This window comes from Myotis daubentonii, chromosome 15 (assembly GCF_963259705.1).
Source record: "Myotis daubentonii chromosome 15, mMyoDau2.1, whole genome shotgun sequence".
Taxonomy (NCBI): Eukaryota; Metazoa; Chordata; class Mammalia; order Chiroptera; family Vespertilionidae; genus Myotis; species Myotis daubentonii.
In genome coordinates this window covers 590,471-612,395 of record NC_081854.1, presented here as the reverse complement: position 1 = coordinate 612,395, position 21,925 = coordinate 590,471, and the positions used below count along the sequence as shown (strand labels likewise).

At 53.6% G+C, this 21,925-nt stretch overlaps 2 protein-coding genes across 5 annotated transcripts in view; both read right to left on the bottom strand.

Moving 5' to 3' along the window:
* Positions 1 to 21,925, bottom strand: part of LOC132216448 (zinc finger protein ZFP2-like) — a 34,131-nt gene that overhangs the window by 12,020 nt on the left and 186 nt on the right. The window lies entirely within an intron of this gene.
* LOC132216442 (zinc finger protein 551-like) overlaps positions 638 to 21,925 on the bottom strand; it is a 72,824-nt gene continuing 51,536 nt past the window's right edge. For 3 of the 4 annotated variants that reach the window (XM_059665629.1, XM_059665632.1, XM_059665630.1), the window contains one exon: positions 638 to 2,622. In XM_059665629.1, coding sequence (XP_059521612.1) covers positions 1,130 to 2,622 — 1,493 coding nt within the window. In that variant the 3' untranslated portion in view covers positions 638 to 1,129. Of the gene's footprint in view, positions 2,623 to 3,885; positions 4,010 to 5,763; positions 6,058 to 21,925 lie in introns of those variants that run through there. The other variant, XM_059665631.1, reaches the window with a different exon arrangement.

The following is a 21,925-nucleotide window of genomic DNA, read 5'->3' as shown; positions in this document are numbered from 1 at the left end:
CAGCGGGCCAGGGGCCTGGGGACGGGCAGAGCAGGCTGGAGAGACTGGATGGAGACAGCAGAGCCCTGGAAGCTCCTCTCGGGCGGACACTGAACCCCAATCCCTCCCAGGGGCCTGCCTCGGGCTCCTCTCTGCCAGCTCCTGGGCAGGACACAGCGTGCCCAGCTGCAGGGGGAACATCCCAGGCAAAGGCAGGAAACAATAAGGGAAAGTGGGCTGTGCAGGCACAGCCTCATCTTAGCAAGAAGGGAGAAGGGTAGATAATCTTTTTTTTTTTTTTTTTTTTTTAGAGAGAGAGTGGGAGGGGGATGAGAGAGAGAGAGAAACACAATGACTGGATGCCTCCCACACCAGCCGAAATGGTGGGCTGGGGATCAAACCTGCAAAATACAACCACAAAGTCATGCGGTCTTTATTTCAAGGCCTTGGGTAGTAATGCAAAGAAAATTGGACAGAGAAGGCTTTTCTGCCATCAAGCTATCCTTTCTGAAGCACAGAGAGTTTGAGATCTCCACAATATCTGTTAACTCTACATGCTGACAGATCGCAAATTGTACTTTCAAATTAACCCAGACAGTGGACAGAACCAACAAAACTAAAGGTACAAAAGAAAAATCACAATCACAAAAACACCATATACCAGAGCATGATAAATTTATAACAACTTATCACAGCAGAAGGTGAGAACCACAATGTCCCTGAAAGAGGCAGCACTTCTTAGCTGTGAATGGGGGCTCTGGACGAATCCTGGGTCAGGTGCATTTCCTAGTCAGAGATTAGGGGTTGAAGATCCTGCCAAGAGCTCAGAGTGTTCATAATTCACTTAGGCACAAGGGAGAACACAGAATTCCTTTTCCGTGAGCACCAGGGGTGCTGACCGGTGCACACTGTTCAGGTGAGCCAGGTGGTAGAGGAGGTCACTTCAGCCACAAATACTCGCAGTGACATCAATGAGGTAGAAGTGCTCTGCGAGTTAGCAAGTGCAATGCAGCTCCTTCAGGCCTCACTTGTATCTCAAACGTATGAGCAATTTCGCACAGTGTATGTTCAGATAAAGGGCGTTCATATTCAGGTAAATGGATTTAGGTCTCCTGCAGTGTTGTAGAGTGAGGAAGATAAAACATCCCCTTCACATGAAAGGGTTTCCCCCAATGTGCACTCTCAGATGTCTGACAAGGCTCGGTTTGCTGCTAAAACATTTCCCACATGTACTACACCCATGAGGCTTTTCTCCAGTGTGACTTCTGTGGTGGTCCATGAGCGAACGTCTTTGTCTAAAGGACTTTCCACACTCATTACACTCGTAGGGCTTTTCCCCAGTGTGACTTGTGTGGTGGTCCATGAGCGAACGTCTTTGTCTAAAGGACTTTCCACACTCACTACACTCATACGGCTTCTCTCCGGTATGAATTCTATGGTGTTTAATGAGGTGCCCCTTTAGTCTGAAGAACTTCCCACAATCACTGCATTCAAAAGGTTTTTCACCACTGTGAATTCTCTTGTGTTCAGAGAGGTGTAAGCTTCTCTTGAAGAACTTCCCACAATCAGTACACTCATATGGCTTTTCTCCAGTGTGAACTGTCTTGTGGTTAAGGAGTGTACTACTATTCCTAAAAGATTTTCCACAATCAGTACACTCATAGGGTTTTTCTCCAGTGTGAACTGTCTTGTGGTTTAGGAGGTTATTATTTCTCCTAAAAGATTTCCCACAATCCGTACACTCATAGGGTTTTTCTCCAGTGTGAACTGTCCTGTGGTTTCGGAGGTTATTATTTCTCGTAAAAGATTTCCCGCAATCAGCACACTCATAGGGCTTTTCTCCAGTGTGAACTCTCTTGTGGTTAAGGAGGTTATTATTTCTCCTAAAAGATTTCCCACAATCAGTACACTCATAGGGTTTTTCTCCAGTGTGAACTCTGTGGTGTGAAATGAAATTGGACCTTTGTCCAAAGAACTTCCCACAATCAGCACACTCATAGGGCTTTTCTCCAGTGTGAATTATTCTATGTTGAATGAGATGAATGTTTTGTTTAAAAACATTTCCACGTCTGTCACACTCATATTTCATTTTTTCAGCGCAGGCACCCTGATGGTGAACAACTCTCTGGTTGTTGCTGCCAGATATTTCATAGTCACAAGTCTGGTGAAGACTTTTTCCACCAAGATATTCCTGTGAAATCTCACTGCCACTGTGCGGCTCCTCAGTGTCGAGATGGGCCTGGGGCTGGAGAAGCTCTGACGTGGCTGGGAAGTCTTCCCCAGCCTCCCTAATGCTTAAAGGCACCCAAGGTAAGTAGAAGCTGCACCTGGTCACAAACGAGGCCCTGTCCACAGTTTCTTTCCAGGGCTTTTCTCCACTGGCTTCCCTCTGTTGCTGGTGAGGGTTTGCACTGAAACAGAAGTCTCTCACACGTGTGTCACTGAAGAAGGCTTTCTGCTCAAAGTCTGCTGTTTGTGACTCAGTCAGGTGCAGAATGTCTTTGATCACTGAGACACACCGCTCGCACAGATGGGTCCTCTGGGTTGCTGAGGCTGTCTTAGGGGCCCTGACCTGTGACTCTCCTTGAACAGATATGCTCTGCTCAGAACAGACCTCCTCATCATCCGTTTTATGCCAACAACCTGGAAAAAGAGAAATGTGAAGGAACTGATTGTTATCTGTGGTGACAGGGGAAGTTCCATTGCAAATGTGCTTTGCACATAATACATGGGTTTCATGGAATTGTCTAAAAATAAGAGAGGTGCAGGAAGGATTAATAAGAAGCTTCTGTGAAGGTCGCAAAAAATCAAAGTCCTCTCCAGAAATATGACCCATTCATGGCAAGGACCACATGGAAGAGAAGATGGATCTCAAGCTCAGTATCCTGCTAGCAGTGCTGAGCAGGGCTGGTCTGCTGATGGCAGGGGCAAGCTTTGCAGAAGGTTGGTTATGCCTTCTTCCAAGTAAAATTCAATAAACAAATAGCAGGTGTTTGAGGACTACTTAAGGATGTATGTGCAACTCATATCACATGTGCATGTCCATGTAGGAGAATACTGGACAGGGTGCAGTGCAGAGGAGCAGGTGATGCAAAAAGGTGACAAAGGTGAAGGTGCCAAAAGCCAGAAAGTCACAGATGAAATGCAAGTCAGCAAAGTGTCAAGTATGGGAAAGAGAGGGTAGAAATGGGGGAAAGCCAGTGCCACCTGCCCGTAAACACTGTTGGAAATTAGCTGGTTCCTGGTACCATCTGACCACCACTATGTCATACCTTCCCCCCAGCTGTCACTCAGCATGGCCAGACCTCGTCTGAGAACCTCAGGCATGTCACCCTGTGAGGAAACCAGGTTTCTCCCTGATCTTCTACTCTACCGATGCATAAACCCTAACTATTCCAAGTATTAATGAAAGACAACGGAGGAGAGCAGCCAGCTCTGGCTCAGAGCAATTTGGCCCACAATAGTACTCAACTAAGGTAACATTACAAACAACAACTGGAGAAGAGTCTTACAAGAAGAGCCCATGGCTCATGGAAGTGAGGAACATAACCTGGCACAGGCTGTCAGAAAGCACCTTTCCTAGAGGAAGGGGGAAGAAGGGAATAAATGTGGGTATTGTCATCCTCCCAGAGAGAGGAAGAGGAAGGTGGGACCCATTAAGCTGCCTGTAAGACTCCAAGACACTTTCTGCACTTTTTGAGACAGTGGGTGTCAGGGATGTTCCTGGAGCCTATTGATCAGGGCTCTCCACACAGCTCAGCACTGGCAGGCACAGCACATTTCACAAGGCAGTGGCGGAAATTAGCAGAACCCGTGGTCTGCCCGTGGGAGGGAGAAAGCTATGTTTTGAGAATAAAGGAAGAAAGGGCATCATCTCACGACCCTGGGACCATGTGAAGCTCTTACCTACAGATGAGACGAGCGCAAACACTTCCAGCATCACCTCGCAGTACAGAATTCTCTGCGCCTCGCCAAGGAGTGCCCACTCCTCCTGAGAGAAGACAATGGCCACGTCCTCAAAGTCCATATCCTGTCGTGATGGGGACAGTTCAGTCCATGATCAGCTTCTCTCCTAGGCTTTTGCTTTAGTCATACTTCCCATTCCCCATATCCACTCCCACATCACAGAAAACAGCAGGCCTTGCATCCATCAGAGTCACTCTCTCCTCATATTCCTACTCATACTGCGTCTTCCCCCAGCAATAGAGCAGGATGCCCAGATTGATGATACCTGACCTCAGGGCCTCACATTTAGGGTCAACGCAATGGGTGTCGCCAACACAGGGCACAGATAACTGTTGACCATAAAGAGTAATGTGAGTGATTTGACACTAGTCTTGTGGGGCAATATCCTTGTTGTCACACACGTTCTCCCTCCAAGACCTAGAAAAACACAGCATTCCTCGTCACCCTTTCGATTCCAGTCCTAGGGTGCTGAGGGCAACACTTTGCGCTACCTGTTCCACATAATTCTTCCTACCCCACTTCTCTAATGGAGCTTCATTCCCAGAGTCACAACTTAAAGACAACACATACAGGCCATGAAGAGGAGGGGATGCTATCTACTCAGTCTCTTTGCAACATTCTAATGCACCCCCTCTGTAATGTGTTTATCTCTTACCCTTCTCCCTTCCCCAAGCCAGTAGAGACATCCAAGCCCAGGTGACACTGATGTATGACACTGATGTATGGTATCTCATTCCTATTGATCACTGTATTCGCCGAACAACCACAGGCAGGTGTGCACCTATATGACACCTAAAATCTAGACATGGCATAAAGGGCCACAACACCCGTCTTTTCAGGAATTCCCCTAAAATTCCCCATGTTGTATCATCCAATTATCACCAGAAATGAACTCAACCTTCATTACTTCTATGGCAATATCAGGGATCTGTGGCCAGGATTTCACACTCCCTCTCCCACAGCACATCACTCCTCCCACACCTCTCTCACACCTGCACTCCCGTAGCCCCAGCTCCCATAGACATCTCCCTGGTGTTAGTCATTACTCAGCATGTGTGTTCCAGAGACTGCATGGCAAGTTCAAACAGTATCAACTACTAACCTCACTCTCATTGCCCACATTCAAGGCACAGCCTTCAGTTCTGCTATGAAGGCCTCCTTCCCAACTTGTTTTTTCCTTCAAACTCGCCTATTGAGAACCACATCAGATCTCAGTTATCCAGAGCCCACCTTTTCTTTTTTTTTTAAAATATATTTTATTGACTTTTTACAGAGAAGAAGGGAGAGGAGGAGAGAGTTAGAAACATTGATCAGCTGCCACTCATCTGACCCTTGACCTGGACTGAGGACTCTGGGCTGAGTGTCCCCGGGTCCCGGGGCGGGAAGAGGGGCCGACGGCCCAGGACCCCACGACCTCAGAGGCCACCAGAGAGTGAGGCCCTGACAGGAGCCCCCCAGCCCCGTCCCCCCGGCGGCTCTGCCCCCGCAGGAACCGGTGGGAACTCAAGGGCTGAGGGCCGAGCACCCACCCCAGGACCCAGGAGCTCCGGCTGCTCAGGGCCCTGGCCCCGCCCCGGGCGGGTGATGCCCGCCTCCCTCGGGCTCAAGGTCCCCCTTTATTCACAGCTACCCCCGGCCCCGGCGCCCTGAGCAGGAAGTGAACCTCCTCCCGGACCCGCCGCTCGGCCTCTCTGTCGCCTTTAGACACAAACCAGGCCTGGGTGCCCCCTCCCGGCTCTGCCCCCCACGGCCTCCCCGGCGGCCCCGCAGCCCGTCGCCCTCCCTCCCCTCACACCCCGGGGCCCCACGGGGACTCACTGCGCTGGACGCTGCGCCCTGGGCGGCGGGACCCGAGCGGCGCCGCCCCGAGGCTGGAGGGTCCGATGGGGTGAGGCCGATGGACTCTGTCGGCGGAGAGGCGTCGGGGAGCCTCGGACGCCCCAAAATCGAAGGTGGCGGCGCCACAGGCTCAGACACACCCTGCCCCGCGGGACGCTGCCTCCCCGTCCCGTCCTCCTCCTCCCGAGGGGCGCGCAGAAGCCCGGGAGCCGGAGAAAAAGTCAAAATGTCCACCGGGAGGAAGACTCCGGAAGTCCCGCCCTAACCGGATGCACTGACACCAAAACGCCCTACGTGGGCGCATTGCTTTCTGGGTAATGTAGTTTTCTCAACCGCCCAGCAGAGGGCTGGCTTTCCAGCCCAGGAACTTGGGGAACAAGGTGATGGGGCGCTCCCAGGGGCGCTGGGGGAGGAGACAGGAGCAGAGGCCGGGTTCACGGGGACAGACTGACAGGCCCGCCTCCCGCCCCCGGGGAGGGAGGGGGAGGAGAATTCCTGATCTGGGCTCTCTAGGGGAGACTCCACAAAATAAAATGTATGTGTTGGACCTGAAAGGAACGGACCACATTTCTGTAACTAGGCCGATGGGAACACAATACTTTTTAGAAATGTGGATCGGCAATAATAGAAATAAGTGGTTCATTTTCATTTGTCATCATATAGGAGCTGCGTGTTGAACAAAAGCTCGCCCCAACAGCCATTTATTTCCAGGGGCCACATCATTGCAGCGACTGTGGAACGGAGAGGCCCAGACTCAGCTCTCACACCCGGTACAGGCTCTCAGCCCCACCCCTTCCTTGTTAAGGAATCGGGCTCAGCCAAGTCCCACCCCTGTCAGCAGGTGCACTCCTCCCTCCAGGGGGGCCTGTACCCTCAGTCACTCTGGCACCACGTGTACAACACATGGGGGCAGCTTTAGGTTTATGATGTGTTCTTCCCTGATTTTCCGTGACTGGGTTGGTGCTGCTGCCAATACAGTGACCTGCTGATGGCAAAGAGTCGCTTGCTTACCTCAGCGGCTTGAGTGGGCACCAGTGAAAGCCCTTCAAACTGACAGTCTTGCCTGGGCAGTGCTGATGCCCAGGTTGTGGGCTCCATCCCCAGGGGTGGCCTGTGGGAGGCAGCCACTCCATGATCCTCTCTCATTGATGTTTCTATCTCTCCCTCTCCCTTCCACCCTGAGATCAATATCCACTGAGTGGCCACATTACTATGACCTCCCCATCAGTACATCATTGACACTTCCAAAAATACAGAATACTGAAAACTTCCTAAGCAAATACTGTCAAGGTTTTATTATTACTAGAGGCCCAGGGCACAAAAAATTGTGCACTCAAGTGGGTGTCACTCAGCCCGGCCTGTGCCCTCTCGCAGGCAGTCTGGGACCCTTCAGGGGATAACCACCTGCTGGCTTAGGCCTGCTCCCCGGGGGATTGGGCCTAAGCTGGCAATCAGACATCCCTGTTTGCAGGCTGGCCAAGACCATCCGTGGGGACCCTTACCCCATGAGGGTGTGGCCAGCCTGGGTGAGGGGCTGATGGCTGTTTGCAAGCTGGCCACAGCCTCTTCAGGGTGGGGGTCCCCACGGGGGTGCCTGGCCAGCATGGGGGTGGGGCTAATGGCTGTTTGGAGGCTGGCCACAGCCCCTGAAGGATGGGGGTCCCCACTGGGGTGCCTGGCCAGTTGGATATCCCTCTCACAATCTGGGACCGCTGGCTCCTAAATGCTCACCTGCCTCCCTGCCTGATAGCCCCTACTGACCCCCCTGCTAGCCTGATCACCCTTAACCGCCACTGCCTGCTGGTCTGGTCGCCCCCAACTGCCCCTCATCCGCTGGCCTGGTCACCCACAACTCCCACTGGCAAGCATAGCCGCCCACAACAGCCCCCTTCTGCCAGCCTGGTTGCCCCTAGCTGCCCCCACCAGCCTGATCACGCATTATTTCAAACCCTACAGGCCCAGTTATCCCCAACTGCCCCCCACCAGCCTGGTTGCCCCCAACTGTCCCCCTTGCCATCCTGGTCATCCCTCACTTCCACCCTCTGCTGGCTTGGTCGCCTCCAACTGCTCCCCCCACCAACCTGGTCACCCCTCACTGTCTCTTTCTGCTGGCCTGGTCACCCCAATTTGCACCCCTCCTGCTAGCCTGGTAACCCCCAACAGCCCCTCCACAAGCTTGGTCACCCTTCCTGGCCCCTCTGTCAACCTGTTCACCCCTAACTGACCCCATCTGCCGACCTGGTTACACCTCACTGCCCCGCCCTGCTGGCCAGGTCGCCCCACACAGCCTTCTGTTCAGTCTGTCATCCCTCACTAACCCCCCTGCTGGCCTTGTCACCCCACTCAGCCTGTTCAGTCGTCCGTTTGGTTGTTCGGTTGTGATAGCCCTTGGCTCTTTATATATGTAGATTTTTTGCATAACTAATTCACTTCATTGTACTGATGGGGTGGTCATAATAATCTCCCACTCAGTATATACATGTGTTTGTTAGAAAAATAGGCCTGACAACTTGTTCCTTTTCTCTAAGGATGGATGTAGGTGGGTGACTGTTGCAAAAAGGGTCTCTGCTGGTGTTCAGGATGTGAGTTGAGCTGTGATTTGGGAGTCCCTATGGCCTTTCCAAGACATGTTAAACCTGCTCAGGGGCCACAGATCTGCCCAGCATCCTGTCACTTGCTTTACAGCCCTGTGCTGTGTGTCACTTTGCTCAGACTCCACTCAGAGTCCTCGGGTGTCTTCATCACGTCCTAGGCCACTGGGTCAGCATGTCTCTTAGTGGCTGTAGGTCTCCCAGCTGGCCCTGTGTTGGAGTCACTTCAGTGCAGCTGTGCTCTACGAAGTGAGCAGTGCATGGGGGCCCTTAATCCTGGGGGAATGAGGTTAGATGCATGGGGATGGGACCTGCCCAGAGGGTGCCCCGGGATGCATCCCCCCCTTCCTGCATTAGGACCCTGGACACCTCCCAGAATTGCCTCGAGGAGCTGCTGGGGGACAACATGGCCCTTGAGGCTTCACAGGTCCAGAGGATGAACCAGCCCTCCCACCTGAGCTGGGAGCTGGAGCAGCTGTCAGATGGCAGGCAGCAGCCCCTGGCGCCAGGGAGCCAGCCTGGCTGTGGCTTCTCCCTCACCCAGGGAGCTGAGCCCTGGGCTCTGAATCTCCTGGGTCAGCCCATCCTCAGCCAAGTCAATAGGGTGTTCTGCAGGGGCCGTTTGGGCTGTTCCATTGCCATTCTCCCCACAGAGAATGTGAAGGGTCAGGCAGCCTGAAAGTCAGGACATGAACCACAAAGTAAGTGTTGCCAGATTTCTCAGCGCCTGTGTAGACAGTCCCAGGAGCTTCCCCATGACAGCACGCGGACCCCAGAGGCTGCCTCAGATCTGTCCGTGGGGGACTGAAAGCTCTGCATGGCAGGAGCCTTCCCCAGTGCTCACTGACCCCCATTGTAACAGCAGCCTATGCTAATTCCCTCCGTTCATGTCAGAATCGAGCAGATGAGTTGGGTCTGCTGCCTCCCTGGGCAGGAGTTGCTAATTGTCTGCTTCTCAGGCCTCTCTCTCATGTGTGGACCCCTCCTAACACCCAGGCGAGGGTTCCGTTGGCGAGGGGGTGGCGGGTGGGGTGGCAGGCGGTGCAGCAGGGAGACAGGCCCCCAGCAAACAGGAAGCAGGTCCTGTGCTCAGCACCAGCACCCGTGCACCTGAGAGCGCGGGGAAGGGGCACTTAGAGCTCAGCAGGCCAGGAGGGCCTTGGGCTGGGTGGGGAGGGGCGGCTTTTCCAATTCTCATCCACATCCCTCAGCGTCATGGAGAGGCTGCTGAGAGCAGGTGGCTGTTCCTTCTCTTCAAGGGGTCCCATCAGCTCCAAACTGAAGTCAGTTCATTGAACTGGGAATCTGGGTGAGAAGGTAGTTCTGTGATTGGGTGTCCTGGCTCTCCTGGGGCCAGGGGTGGGCAAAACGGGAATCCCTGCTCTGGGAGTCCAGGGTCATGGGGAGCACACTGCCCCCTGGTGGAGCACACGAGTGGTGTTGGTGGCAGGGACCCTCTCAGACCAAATGCTTGTCAGAGACCAGGGTGGCTGCTGGGGTTGGAGAGGACCCTGATGGGGACACTGTGTGTAGTGTGTGAGCCCCTGCAGGCCAGTGCCCGGTACTTGTCGTGTTCCCACGCCTGCTGCTTAGCTGGCAGCCCAGGAAGAAAGTGTGGAAGAACTTTTGCGTGGATGGTGGTGGGTTCCTGAGTTACAAAGGCTCGACGTCCAGTCCTGGCTCCTCCACCTGCTGGCCAGGCGGCCTCTTTTAAACCTGTTTTCTTATCTGCAAAATGGGAGCAATGGAGCTGCCTTACAGGAATGCTATGCGCCTCTCCTGAGAGGAGACAGTGAAGCTCTACACTGGCCTGGCCCACAGGGTGCCAGCATTGGATGGGTGTCCGGGTGCCCTGGTCTATTAAAGACATTCATTGCCCTGGCTCTGGGGGTGCTCGTGAACATAGCACCCAGGACAGAACCACTGTTGTTTTCCCGATTAAGGGCTGTGTCATCATGAGAGCTGGGGGCGCTGGCCTTGAGGGCAAGGAAGATGGTCATCAGCTCCCTGGTGCCCTGGGGGGTCCCTCAGCCTTACTTCCCAGGAGTGCAGCGCCTTGGCCAGAAGTACTGACAGTCAGGAGGTGGCGGGGTGAGTGCAGGTCAGTGGGAACGTATCAGATGCCACAGAACTGTACGCTGCAAAATGGTGAAAACGGTGAACTGTGTTGTATATATTTCACCCCAATTTTCTCCAAATATATGTATTTATTGATTCAGAGAGGAAGAGGGAGGGACAGAGAGAGAAGCACCAGGGATGAGAATCATTCCTCGGCTGCCTCCTGAATGTCCCCCACTAGGGATGGAGCCCGTAACCCGGGCCTGTGCCCTGACTTGGAATTGCTCCATGATCTCCTGATCAACCACTGAGCTTCGCTCATCAGCGTCACCCCAATTTTTAAAAGGGTTATTTCTGAAGCAAAGGCTCCATAGTTGCTGTTTAAAGAGCACAGGTTGTGACTTCGTGGAGTTTTAGGCGGTTAGTGTCCTTTGCAGCCTCGTCAGGACACAGCCTTTGGCATGTTTTCGTGTGTTGAGAGCATGCGTGTTGGTGTGCGGTGAGCGTTGAGCTGCAGTTGGGGCCACGATGGTGCGTTTGCTCCCCTGCTGAGCTCCCTGCTAATCGGGGTCTTCAGTCTGTTCCGGCTTCAGGGTCTGTGCCGCATCCTTGCTGGGCGATGAGAAGGTCCCCTGTGATTTGTCGCCATGAAAGCCCGCTTCCCCTCTAGTTCCTTCCAGCCCCGGGAATGGGGGTGGGGGGATGGGAAGCAGGTGGGGTGCAGCCCTAGCAGCAGTGCAGTGTGAGGAGGCTCCCCGGGCTGAGGATGTGGCCCTGGAGGGACAGGTGAGGGAGCGCCTGGCCCCTCACACATTCCTTTACCTACAGTCACGCCCCTGCTGGGGCAGGAAGGGGCTGGGAACCCCCGTTCTTCTCGAGTCTGTGCTCCCCTTTCTGTTCTGAGTTCCCACTGATTCGAACCAAGGGAGGAAATCTGCCCTTTTCTGTGTCTTCCTTAGGTTTTCATCTTGTTTGGACTTCTTCAAGCCACCTACATCTCCTGTCTCATTCTTTCTTCCGTGCCATCATGAAATCGCACAATAAACTCTCCACCCGAAGGACCTGGCCCAGGGCTGGCAGTACTGGGCCCATGCGCCCAGAGAATCTCCACCTGCAGATATGCTGGTCAATGACCGAGCCGGCCACCCCACCAGCTGAGCCCCCACTCTGAGGGCTGGCACAGACACACATCACTCTGCCGTCTCTGTGAGTCTCTGAAATCCTTGAATAGACAGTCAGGTTCGAATTAGTAAGAAGCGGTTCCACTGTCTTGAAGTTTTGCATTGGCACCTCCACGGAAACCTTTCTTCTTAAGCTCTGGGGGCTCCCCTAACGGACCCAGCGGAGCCAGCAGAGGGGCCACAACGGCCTGAGGAACCCTCAGGTGCTCACAGCAACAGCACCCTGGGAAAAAGGGAGGGCACCCAGCTGCCCAGCCTCAGCTGCTGAGACCTAGGGCTCGGGGGAGGGCCGTCTCAAGGCCGGGGGCAGACAGGGGAAGCGGAGCTTCTGGAATCTGGGCTCTGACTCCACTTTGCTCTTCAGCCTCCATCCGAATCCTGGCGTTGCAGGAAGAAAACAAGATCCCCTAGGACACAGTCCAGGAGCTCGGGGCGCCTCCCTGGCCCTGCAGGAGAGCAGCGTCAAGTGCACGGAGCTGCAGGAGGAGAACTGGCAGCTCTGGAAGCAGGTAACGCTGGGTGGTGTCCGGGACACATGGGTGAGCCGGGGGCCACGTGACCCGTGGGGTGACAGGTGTGGGGTTTGCTTTAAAGCCAAGTTCACTGTGTGACCTGACTGTGGGCTGGGTCGTTGGCTCCGCAGGCGGAAGAGTTGGGGATGCAACTCCAGAAGGAAAAGGCCAGCAGCCAGCACTTGGAGACCCTCAATGAAGAGCTGGAGGGAGACCTTGAGCAATGGTTCAACATCATACACACCCTGAGGGCGCACTGGGCCGCGCAGGTAGGCCCTCCAGAGCGCACGCCCCCCTCGCGTCCTGCCTGCCAGAGGGAGCGTCCAGGGCCACAGCCGTGTCCTGGTCACTGATCAGTGATTCCTGGGTGACCAATTCGCTCGCTTAACTGCAGATCAGACCAGCCATTCGCAGCCAGGGCAGGGAGACGGGACAGGTATGGCCTCCCAGGGACACTGGCTATCTTGTTGATTGACAGGACTCGGGGAAGGAGAAGAGCCAGGCGGACAGGATGAGGTCAGTGCTGGCCACTGGAGGGATGACTGGTGGGCTCCCCAGGGCTCCTGTTCCCCCCTTACCTGTGGCCCCTCTTGTTTCCCTTGGACCCTCTGCTTTACAGGGACTGGAAGGGACCCTCGGGAAACATTGGGGAGACGGAAGGTGGGGGCCTGGGGCTGGAGGAGACCCCGCCCTTCCCCGCCTCAGCTCTGCAGAGAGAAGCCACTCACAGAGGCTGTGCAGGCTCCTGCGAGCCTGTGTCTGTGCCTGGCGGGTGGGGTTCCCACCTCAGGCAGGAGCACCAGCTCCAACAGGAGGCGGCTCTGCAGGAGCAGAGGAGGCTCCTGAGCACCAAGCAGGAGCCCTGCAGCAGGAGCAGGAGGCCAAGGCCCTGGCCGCACAGGAGAACGAGAGGCTGCGGCAGGAGGTACACAGGTAACCGCCTCCGCCCCCGCAGGGCAGCTGATGAACGCGAGAGTTTACCTTGTTAAATCCTCAGAACCTGCTGCATGTGTTGCAGTGCAGGCGCGTCTCAGCTCAGACTGGCTGCGTGTTCAGTGCTCAGTGGCCACACGTGGCAGCGGCTGCCTGATTGGAAAGTGCACTTGGCCATCCCCGTGTCGTGGGCCGTGTTGGCCCGTCCGACGGGTGTGATCACACGAAATGGCATCTCTGTGACGTGGTCTTTTCTTCTTTTGGGAGCAGATCCCAGCCGTGGAGTCACAGGGGCGTGTGGTGTGGGAGACGTTGCTGATCTGGGTGTTAGTGCTCACGTGCATGAGGCAGACTTGGAGGAAGAGAAACGTCACTTCAGGAGCCAGGTCAAGATGTGGGCCGAGCAGAACCGGAGCCTTCTAGGAGACAGAGCGGAGAACCAGGCTCAGTGCATGTAAGGGGCGGGGCTCACCCACGCCTGTCCACAAGGGCTCCTGGCGTCCAGCTCCATGCCCAGGCCTCCAGTCTGGTCCTAGAGCCCCCTGGAGCCCTGCTGTTCCAAGGGCAAGGGACAGACCTTCTTCCCAGCACCTCCTCCTGTTTCCTGGAATGGGTCTAGCTTTTTGCAAGGGGGGGTGTTTGGCTTTTGTTGGCTTTTCAAAGACACTGCCCACAGCCAGACAATTCTCCATCTGCTACTGGAATTAAGTTCAATCAACACTAATAAGAGAGAAAAATGGTAATTGGCGTACGACGATACCCTTTTCATTGGCTAATCAGGGCTATATGCAAATTAACTGCCAACTATGATTGGCAGTTAACTGCCAAAAAGATGGCGGTTAATTTGCATATGTAGGCACAATGCAGGGAGGCGAAAGGGAAAGCAGGAAGAAGCCCCTGCCACTGACAGTGATCGGAAACCCAGGGGGGAGCTAAGAGCTGGGGGGCAGGGCAAAGGCCTTTGCCGCCCTGGCCAGTGATAGCAGGAAGTAGGGGTGGAGCCAGCGATGGGAGCTGGACACGGTCGAAGCTGGCAGTCCCAGGAGCTAGGGGTCCCTTGCCTGGGCCTAAAGCGGAGCCCACGATCGCGGGGCTGCTGCAGCTGCGGGTCCCCGCTGCCTGGGCCGGACGCCTCAGCCAGAGGCGTTAGGCCTGGGCAGGGGCGGAGCCTGCAACTGTGGGGAGCTGGGGGTCCCCTGCCCAGGCCTGACACCTCTGCCGGAGGCCTCAGGCCTGGTCAAGGGGCCGATCCGGTGATTGGTGATCGGAGGGTGATGAGGGTCAACTCCTCTGGCCGAGGCATCAGGCCTGGTCGGGGGGCTGAGCCGGGGATTGGGGGGATACGATGGTCCCCTTCCAAAGGCCTGAAGCCTGGGTCAGAGGAGTCAGGCTTGGGTGGGGGGTGGAGCAAGCGATCAGAGGGATATGGGGGTCCCCTGCCCAGGCATGATTCCTGGGCCAGAGGCCTCAGGCCTGGGCGGGGGCCAGACCAGTGATTGGGGGGAGATGGGGGTCCCCTGTCCAAGCCTGATACCTCTGGCGGAGGCGTCAGGCCTGGGCAAGGGGCCGATCAAGTGATCAGAGGGTGATGGGGGTCTACGCCTCTGGCTGAGGCATCAGGCCTGGGAAAGGGGCAGAGCCAGCAATCGGAGGGGTCTGGGGGTCCCCTGCCCAGGCCTGATGCCTGGGCCAGAGGCATCAGGCCTGGGCTGGGGGCAGAACCAGTGATGGGGGGAAATGAGGGTCCCCTGCCCAGGCCTGAAACCTCTGTCAGAGGCATCAGGCCTGGGCAAGGGGCCGATCCTGTGATTGGAGGGTGATGGGGGTCAACGCCTGAGGGCGCCCAGTATGTGAGAGGGGGCAAGCTGAGCTGAGGGACACCCCCCCCCATACACCCAGTGCACGAATTTCGTGCACCGGGCCCCTAGTTTAAAAATATGACAGGGGCACCGAGGGAGGGAATTCAGCTCCTAGGCTGAACCCTTTCTGTGTCTGGATTCCCCTTGATGGGCTGGAGGAGGGTTGTGGGTGCACCGTGGTTGTCCTCCCTCTGCCCACAGGACACGGACCTGGCTGTGGTGTAGGCCCTGTGAGGCCCGCAGAACCGGTGACCCGATGGCCAGGAACCAGGAGGCATGAAGGGCTGTGAGCAGAGCTGTGTGCACACCACATAGGTGCGCAGAGCTCCATGGAGGCGGAGAAGGGAGCAGGTGGTGGGAGTTGGAATTGTGCTGCTGACCTCGATGGGGACAAGGCTGTCCAGTGGGGCAGGAGGTGGGGGAGCATGGTGTGGTCTGTGTGCAGGGAAGTGCAGGCAGTAGCAGAAGGAAAGGCTGGAGCAGGCGGCGCTCAGATGTGGAAGGCATCCGTGCCCCACTAATGATTGGGATTCAGTGGGAGTGAGTGTTTACGAGATGCTGGCCAGCAAGTCTGAGGGAGCTGCCAGAGATGCGGCAGGAGGAAGAGGCTGGGTGCTGGACACCGTGTGGTTTGGACGTCAAGTAATCTGAGATGCATCTGGTGGGTCCAGGGTGGTCTTCCCCCCTCGGTGCTGTGCTGCTGGAGTGTCCTAGCTTGTGGTCAGGAATGGCTGGCCATGAGGGACAGAGACATGGTCACAGTGACCACAGGGGCATTGATCCAGCCCCCAAGGTCATGGTGATGCTTCACTGTTCTCCGACGTTGTGTACAAAGGGCACACCACCTACCAAGGATGGTTTACATGGAAAACCACACTATCGATTTAGAGAATAAATGACTGTGGCCTGAAATGGGCTCTCTATAATGCAGCTGGTAAAAATGACCAACAGAGGTCAGGCAGGTGCTAACTAGAAGAGCAGGGCCTGGAACCCAGGAGGATGATCTGCTGATGGTTCTGCATTAGACAGTGTCTGCAGGAGGCCAGGGAGTTGGCAGGCTTCCTGAGTCTGCTCTGAGCGGAGTCTTCCACAGTCCGGGGAAGGTTGCGGGGCCTGCCCTCCGTGAGTTTGTGTGCCTAGGGGTGGAGGGTCGGTCAGAGCCAGACAGGAAAGCGCTTTAGCATAAGGCCCAGCAGCAGGGCTGTGGGAAGAGGAGAACACAGACTAGAAGAACAGATGCCGAGCCACAGATGCTGGGAGCAGAGCAAGGTCAGTGGTCAGGGGCCCAGCGGTCTGTGAGCCATCACTGTTCACGGGCTGCTCACTTCATGGTGACTCTCAGAAGAGCCCTCGAATTAGGAGGGACCTCATCAGCTTCATGGCCGAAGGAGCCTGAGCAGCTGCCCCAATCCAGCAGAATCATTTTCAAGCAAGAAAACCAGGGTCTGACCTGTCAAGGCCCAGGCATTTCTGAGCTGAGGTTCAGATGATTGAAAGTTTGCTCTCCTGAGATGATGTACAGCCTGACCCTCGATGCTTCAGCAGATGTTGACGACTTTTAGGGTTCCCAGACCCACGACACGTGCTTCCATCCCCATATTCCCAGCTCCATGTTCATGACGGTCATGAGGACCGTGATGTCTGAGTCCCAGAAAAATGCCGGCCTTTCTCGGCCCGGTCCCAGCCTGGGCCAGTGAGTCAATGTACATGTTTTGTTTTAAAAACAAGACCTTTTTCTTTCGCCTGATTATAGCGACAAGTCCAATGCCTTACATACAATAAAGGAAGAGGAGGAGTTCACAATTACAGATCCACAGAAGTCCCAGGATCCTGTTCCCAAGGAGTGAGTTGAATCAAGCAGCAGTAACTTAAACACAGAACAGGAAGCTTGCATCTTCACGAGTGGGGAGAGCTGTAGCATCTAGAGCAGTGAGCAGTTTGTTGGGCCTGCATCTTCTACGCGATGGCAGGTCCCTCCCAGCACTGAGCCAATTCAGAGTTTCTTTCCGTCCTGCCCTCAGGGGTCTCCTGTGAGGGATGGTGAATGCCAGCTGGCCATGAGCCTGTTTAGGGGGACAGAGAGTCTGTGGTTTAGAGCCACTAAAGCAGGAGTATTGGGTTTTGTCTCAAGTTTTCAGGACCTAGAAAACCATGTGTGTGTTTGGGAAGAAAGCTTGAGCCAGACACCTGGACCAGCACGCATGGTCTTCAGTCACAGGAACCTTGGTATTCCCTAAATTCTTCTGGAGTCACTGGACCCCCCAGTGGTTCACAAACACATTCCGTTCTCCAGAGATCAGCAGCCCTGGTGGTGGGTCGTCTGGGACCCCGACTTCCGGTCTCTGTCCTGCAGGGGAAGCTGTCTGCAATACTCTTGACTCCAGACACTTTCTGCCTTTTGGAAAACAATGGGTGTTAGGGATGCTCGAGTAGTTCATTGCTCACGACTCTCCACACAGCTCAGCACTGGCAGCCGCAGCACAGTGGACAAGAAAGGGGGTGAGTCAGCAGAGTCCACGGACTGGCTGTGGGGGAGAGAAAATTACACTGGAGAATACAGGAAGTGAGGACATCACTTTACGACATGAAGCCAGATGTGAAAGTCTTACCTACAGATGCTACAAGTGCAAACACTTCTAGCATCACATCACAGAAGACTCTGAGCCTCATCAAGGAGCCCCCCTCCTGATAGCAGGCAATCATCACGTCCTCAAAGTTCATATCCTGTCATAACGGGGGCACTTAAGTTCTTGATCAGCTTCTCTCCTAAAATTTTATTTGTGTCATACTCCCCACCCTCCACATCCAGTGGCTCCCTCTACTCCCCACATCAGAAAAGACACAAGAATTTGGTCTCATCAAAGTCACTTTCTTCTTTCATTTCACCCTTTCGCCCCACCCCAGAGTGCAAAGGCCACCACTTTGCAGTACCTGCTCCACATAATTCTTTGAAACACACTTCTCTTACACGGCTTCATTCTCAGAGGCACAACTTCAGAGATAACACAAATTTGCTGTTGTGAGGCTGAGAACCGGTTGTTTCCTAATCACCTTCTTTTCCAAAATTATAGTTCACCACCTCCATAATCTATTTCTGTCTTACCCTTCTCCCTCTCCCATGCAAGTGGAGATTTGCAAGTCTGAGTGACACTGATGTATGCTACCTCATTCCTATGGATCACTCTAACAGCCCTAAAGAACAGGTAGGTCGGTAGATAAATGGCATCTATGCTCTGTACCTGGCATGTAGCACCACCTTACACAAGAATAAACTCAAAATGGATAAAAGACTTAAACCTAAGACTGGAAACCATAAAAATCTTAGAATCTTAGAAGAATCTATACGCAGCAAAAACTTAGACAATTTTCGTAGCAATATGTTTACGGATACATTTCCCAGGAAAATGGAACCTAAGGGGAAAATAAACAAATGCGACTACATCAAACTAAAAAGCTTCTGTACAGCAAAAGAAACCATCAACAAAACAACTAGAGAGCCCAGTGCATGGGAGAACATATTTGCCAATGTAACGTCCAATAAGGATTTAATCTCCAAAATATAGGGAACTCATACAACTTAACAAAAGGAAGATAAACAATACAGTCAAAAATGGGCAGAGGACCTAAATAGATACTTTTTGAAAAAGAACAAACAGAAGAGGCCAAGAGACATATGAAAACATGCTCAAAGTCACTAATCATCTGAGAGATGCAAATCAAAATGACAATGAGGTATCATTTCACACCTGTCAAAATGGCTATCATCAACAAATCAACAAACAAGTGCTGGCGAGAATGTTGAGAAAAAGGAACCCTCCTGCACTGCTGGTGGGAAAACAGTCACTGGGGAAAACAGTATGGAGTTTCCTCAAAGAATTAAAAATGGATATTGCACTTGACGCAGTAATCCCACTTCTAGGAATATATCCCCAAAAAATCAGAAGCATCAATGAGAAAGAATACAGTAGGTCTTCGGGTTACGTCGCAGATCTGTTACTACAGCGCGATGTAATGAGATTTTTGCCATAAGTCAAAACCCACCTACCTAAGCACCTACATCACTCAAATGGAGCTTATACACAGCAATAATGAAGTGAAACTGTGAAAAAATTTTAAAAGAAAGATAACAATTCCTGACCTTTACTTGTGGTAAATAAATAATAAAAAATATAAAGCACATATGTTGAAATGACAGAACTTTTTCTTTAATAAATAAATGGAAGCTCCAACCGGTTTGGCTCAGTGGATGGAGCATCGGCCTGCGGACTGAAGGGTCCCAGGTTCAATTCCAATCAAGGGCATGTACCTTGGTTGTGGGCTCATCCCCAGTAGGGGGTGTGCAGGAGGCAGCTCATTGATGTTTCTCTCTCATCCATGTTTCTAACTATCCCTCTCCCTTCCTCTCTGTAAAAAATCAATAAAATATATTTAAATAAATAAATAAATAAATGGGAGATGGTGACCTAACCCCGAAACGACATACGTCAGACTCGTCATAACCCGAGGACTGCCTGTATATGCACTCCTATGTTCACAGCAGCACAATTGACAATAGCTAAGATTTGGAAACGGCCAAAGTGCCCATTAGCAGATGAGTGGATTAAGTAACTGTGGTACATTTACACAATGGAACACTATGCTGCTATAAAAAAGAGCTCTTACCATTTGGAATAGCGGATGGACCTAAACTAAATAAGCCAATGAGAGAGAAAGATAAATATCACATGATCTCATTCATTTGTAGAATATAACAAACAACTTAAACAGATGGAACAAAAATAAATCCAGAGACATGGGAGCATTGAACAGTCAACCTAAGACATAAGACAGGGAAGGGGAGCAGGAGAGGGAAGAGGTTAACCAAAGTACTTGTATAGATACATATTAGCATAACCAATGGGCACAGAAGGCAGGAGGTTGAGGCCTGTGCTGGAGGGTGAGAGTGGGCAGGAGAGGTCAATAGGGGAAAAGGAGACATTTATAAGACTTTCAACAATAAAGAATTTTTATAAACACACAAAAGACCACATTCAGACCTCAGATATCCAGAGTCCACCTCCACTGCTGTTGCACTTCTTCTCCCTTCAGCAGTCACAGCCAACATCTCTCCACGTACCCGTCACTCAAGTTCCAGCCCCGATGGCCCTCTGCACCAAGCCCAGTGAGTCGCACACATGACCACTCAAGCCTCTAAGCTAACCCACAAGATTGACTGCAACACCCCAGGCCACACCAAGGGTCACAGCAAAACCCTGGTGAGTGTTTGGAGAATATGTACCAACCCTCATCTCCTCTTGTTGGAATTACTCTTCAGCCTCGAATTCATCTCACGTCCACTCATCTTTTAAAGGCCTTGGCCACTGGGAAACCATTCTCTCCCCAACACTCTACATGACCACTCTGTCCCTATGCTGTGCTGTGACACCCACCTCCCACAAACAGGGGCCCCAGCAGGAAAGCCAGTCTTAGGCCCACACTATGCCATCTGAGCAACTACAACCATTATCATCTTGATCATGATCCCCTATATATATTTTTTTAAAATATATTTTTATTGATTTTTCACAGAGAGGAAGGGAGAGAGATAGAGAGTTAGAAACATCGATGAGAGAGAAACATCGATCAGCCGCCTCCTGCACACCCCCAACTAGGGATGTGCCCGCAACCCAGGTACATGCCCTTGACCGGAATCGAACCTGGGACCCTTCAGTCCGCAGGCCGACTCTCCATCCACGGAGCCAAACCGGTTTCGGCTTTAAATAAATTTTTATTGATTTCAGAGAGGCAGAGAGAGGGATAGAAAGATAGAAACATCAATGTTGAGAATCATTGATGGGCTACGGTCTGCACGCCCCCTAGTGGAAATGGAGCCCGCAACCCAGGCATGTGCCCTTAACCGGAATGGAACCCGGGACTCTTCAGTCCACAGGTCGACGCTCTATCCACTCAGCCAAACCAGCTAGGGACCCTATATATTTTTTAATAAAATTTTATTGATTTCAGAAAGGAACGGAGAGGGAGATAGAAACAGCAATGAAAAATCATTGATTGGCTGCCTCCTGCACGCCCCCTACTGGGGATCGAGCGAACAACCCAGGCAAGTGCCCTGGACCAGACTCAAAACTGTTATCTTTCAGTCTGAAGGCCAAGGTCTAGCCACTGAGCGAAACCAGCTAGGGCCCATGATTCCCTATACTGAAGTCATCTACAGCCCTGGCTTATGGGTCTCAGTTGCCTGAGCACAGACCCATGATGCACTGAGAGGTTGCAGGCACCGGGTCCTGGTCAGCTCACATGCCTGCAACCCATCCATCCTTGTTTCTCGCTCATGGATGTTTCTTTCTCTCTCTCTCTCTCTCTCTCTCTCTCTCTCTCTCTCTCTCTCTTCTCTCTCTCTCTCCCTCCCTCCCTCCCTCCCTCCCTCTCCCTGTCTATGTCTAAAATCAATAAAAGTGTATATTTTTATAAGGACACCTGCCCGTTCCTGACCCAGCTCAGTCTTCACTCTGAGCCTTCGCACACTCTGCTCCCTGTGTCTGGGAGGAACCCCCACCTCTCATTCCACTCGTTGCCAAAACCAGGGTCCACGTCACAAAGCCCCAGCCGTGGCCTCAGGACTCTGGGCTGAGTGTCCCCGGGTCCCGGGGCGGGAAGAGGGGCCGACGGCCCAGGACCCCACGACCTCAGGGGCCACCAGAGAGAGAGGCCCTGACAGGAGCCCCCCAGCCCCGTCCCCCAGCGGCTCTGCCCCCGCAGGAACCCGTGGGAACTCAAGGGCTGAGGGCCGGGCACCCACCCCAGGACCCAGGGGCTCCGGCTGCTCAGGGCCCTGGCCCCGCCCCGGGCGGGAGATGCCCGCCTCCCTCGGGGCTCACGGTCCCCCTTTATTCACAACCACCCCCGGCCCCGGCGCCCTGAGCAGGAAGTGAACCTCCTCCAGGACCCGCCGCTCGGCCTCTCTGTCGCCTTTAGACACAAACCAGGCCTGGGTGCCCCCTCCCGGCTCA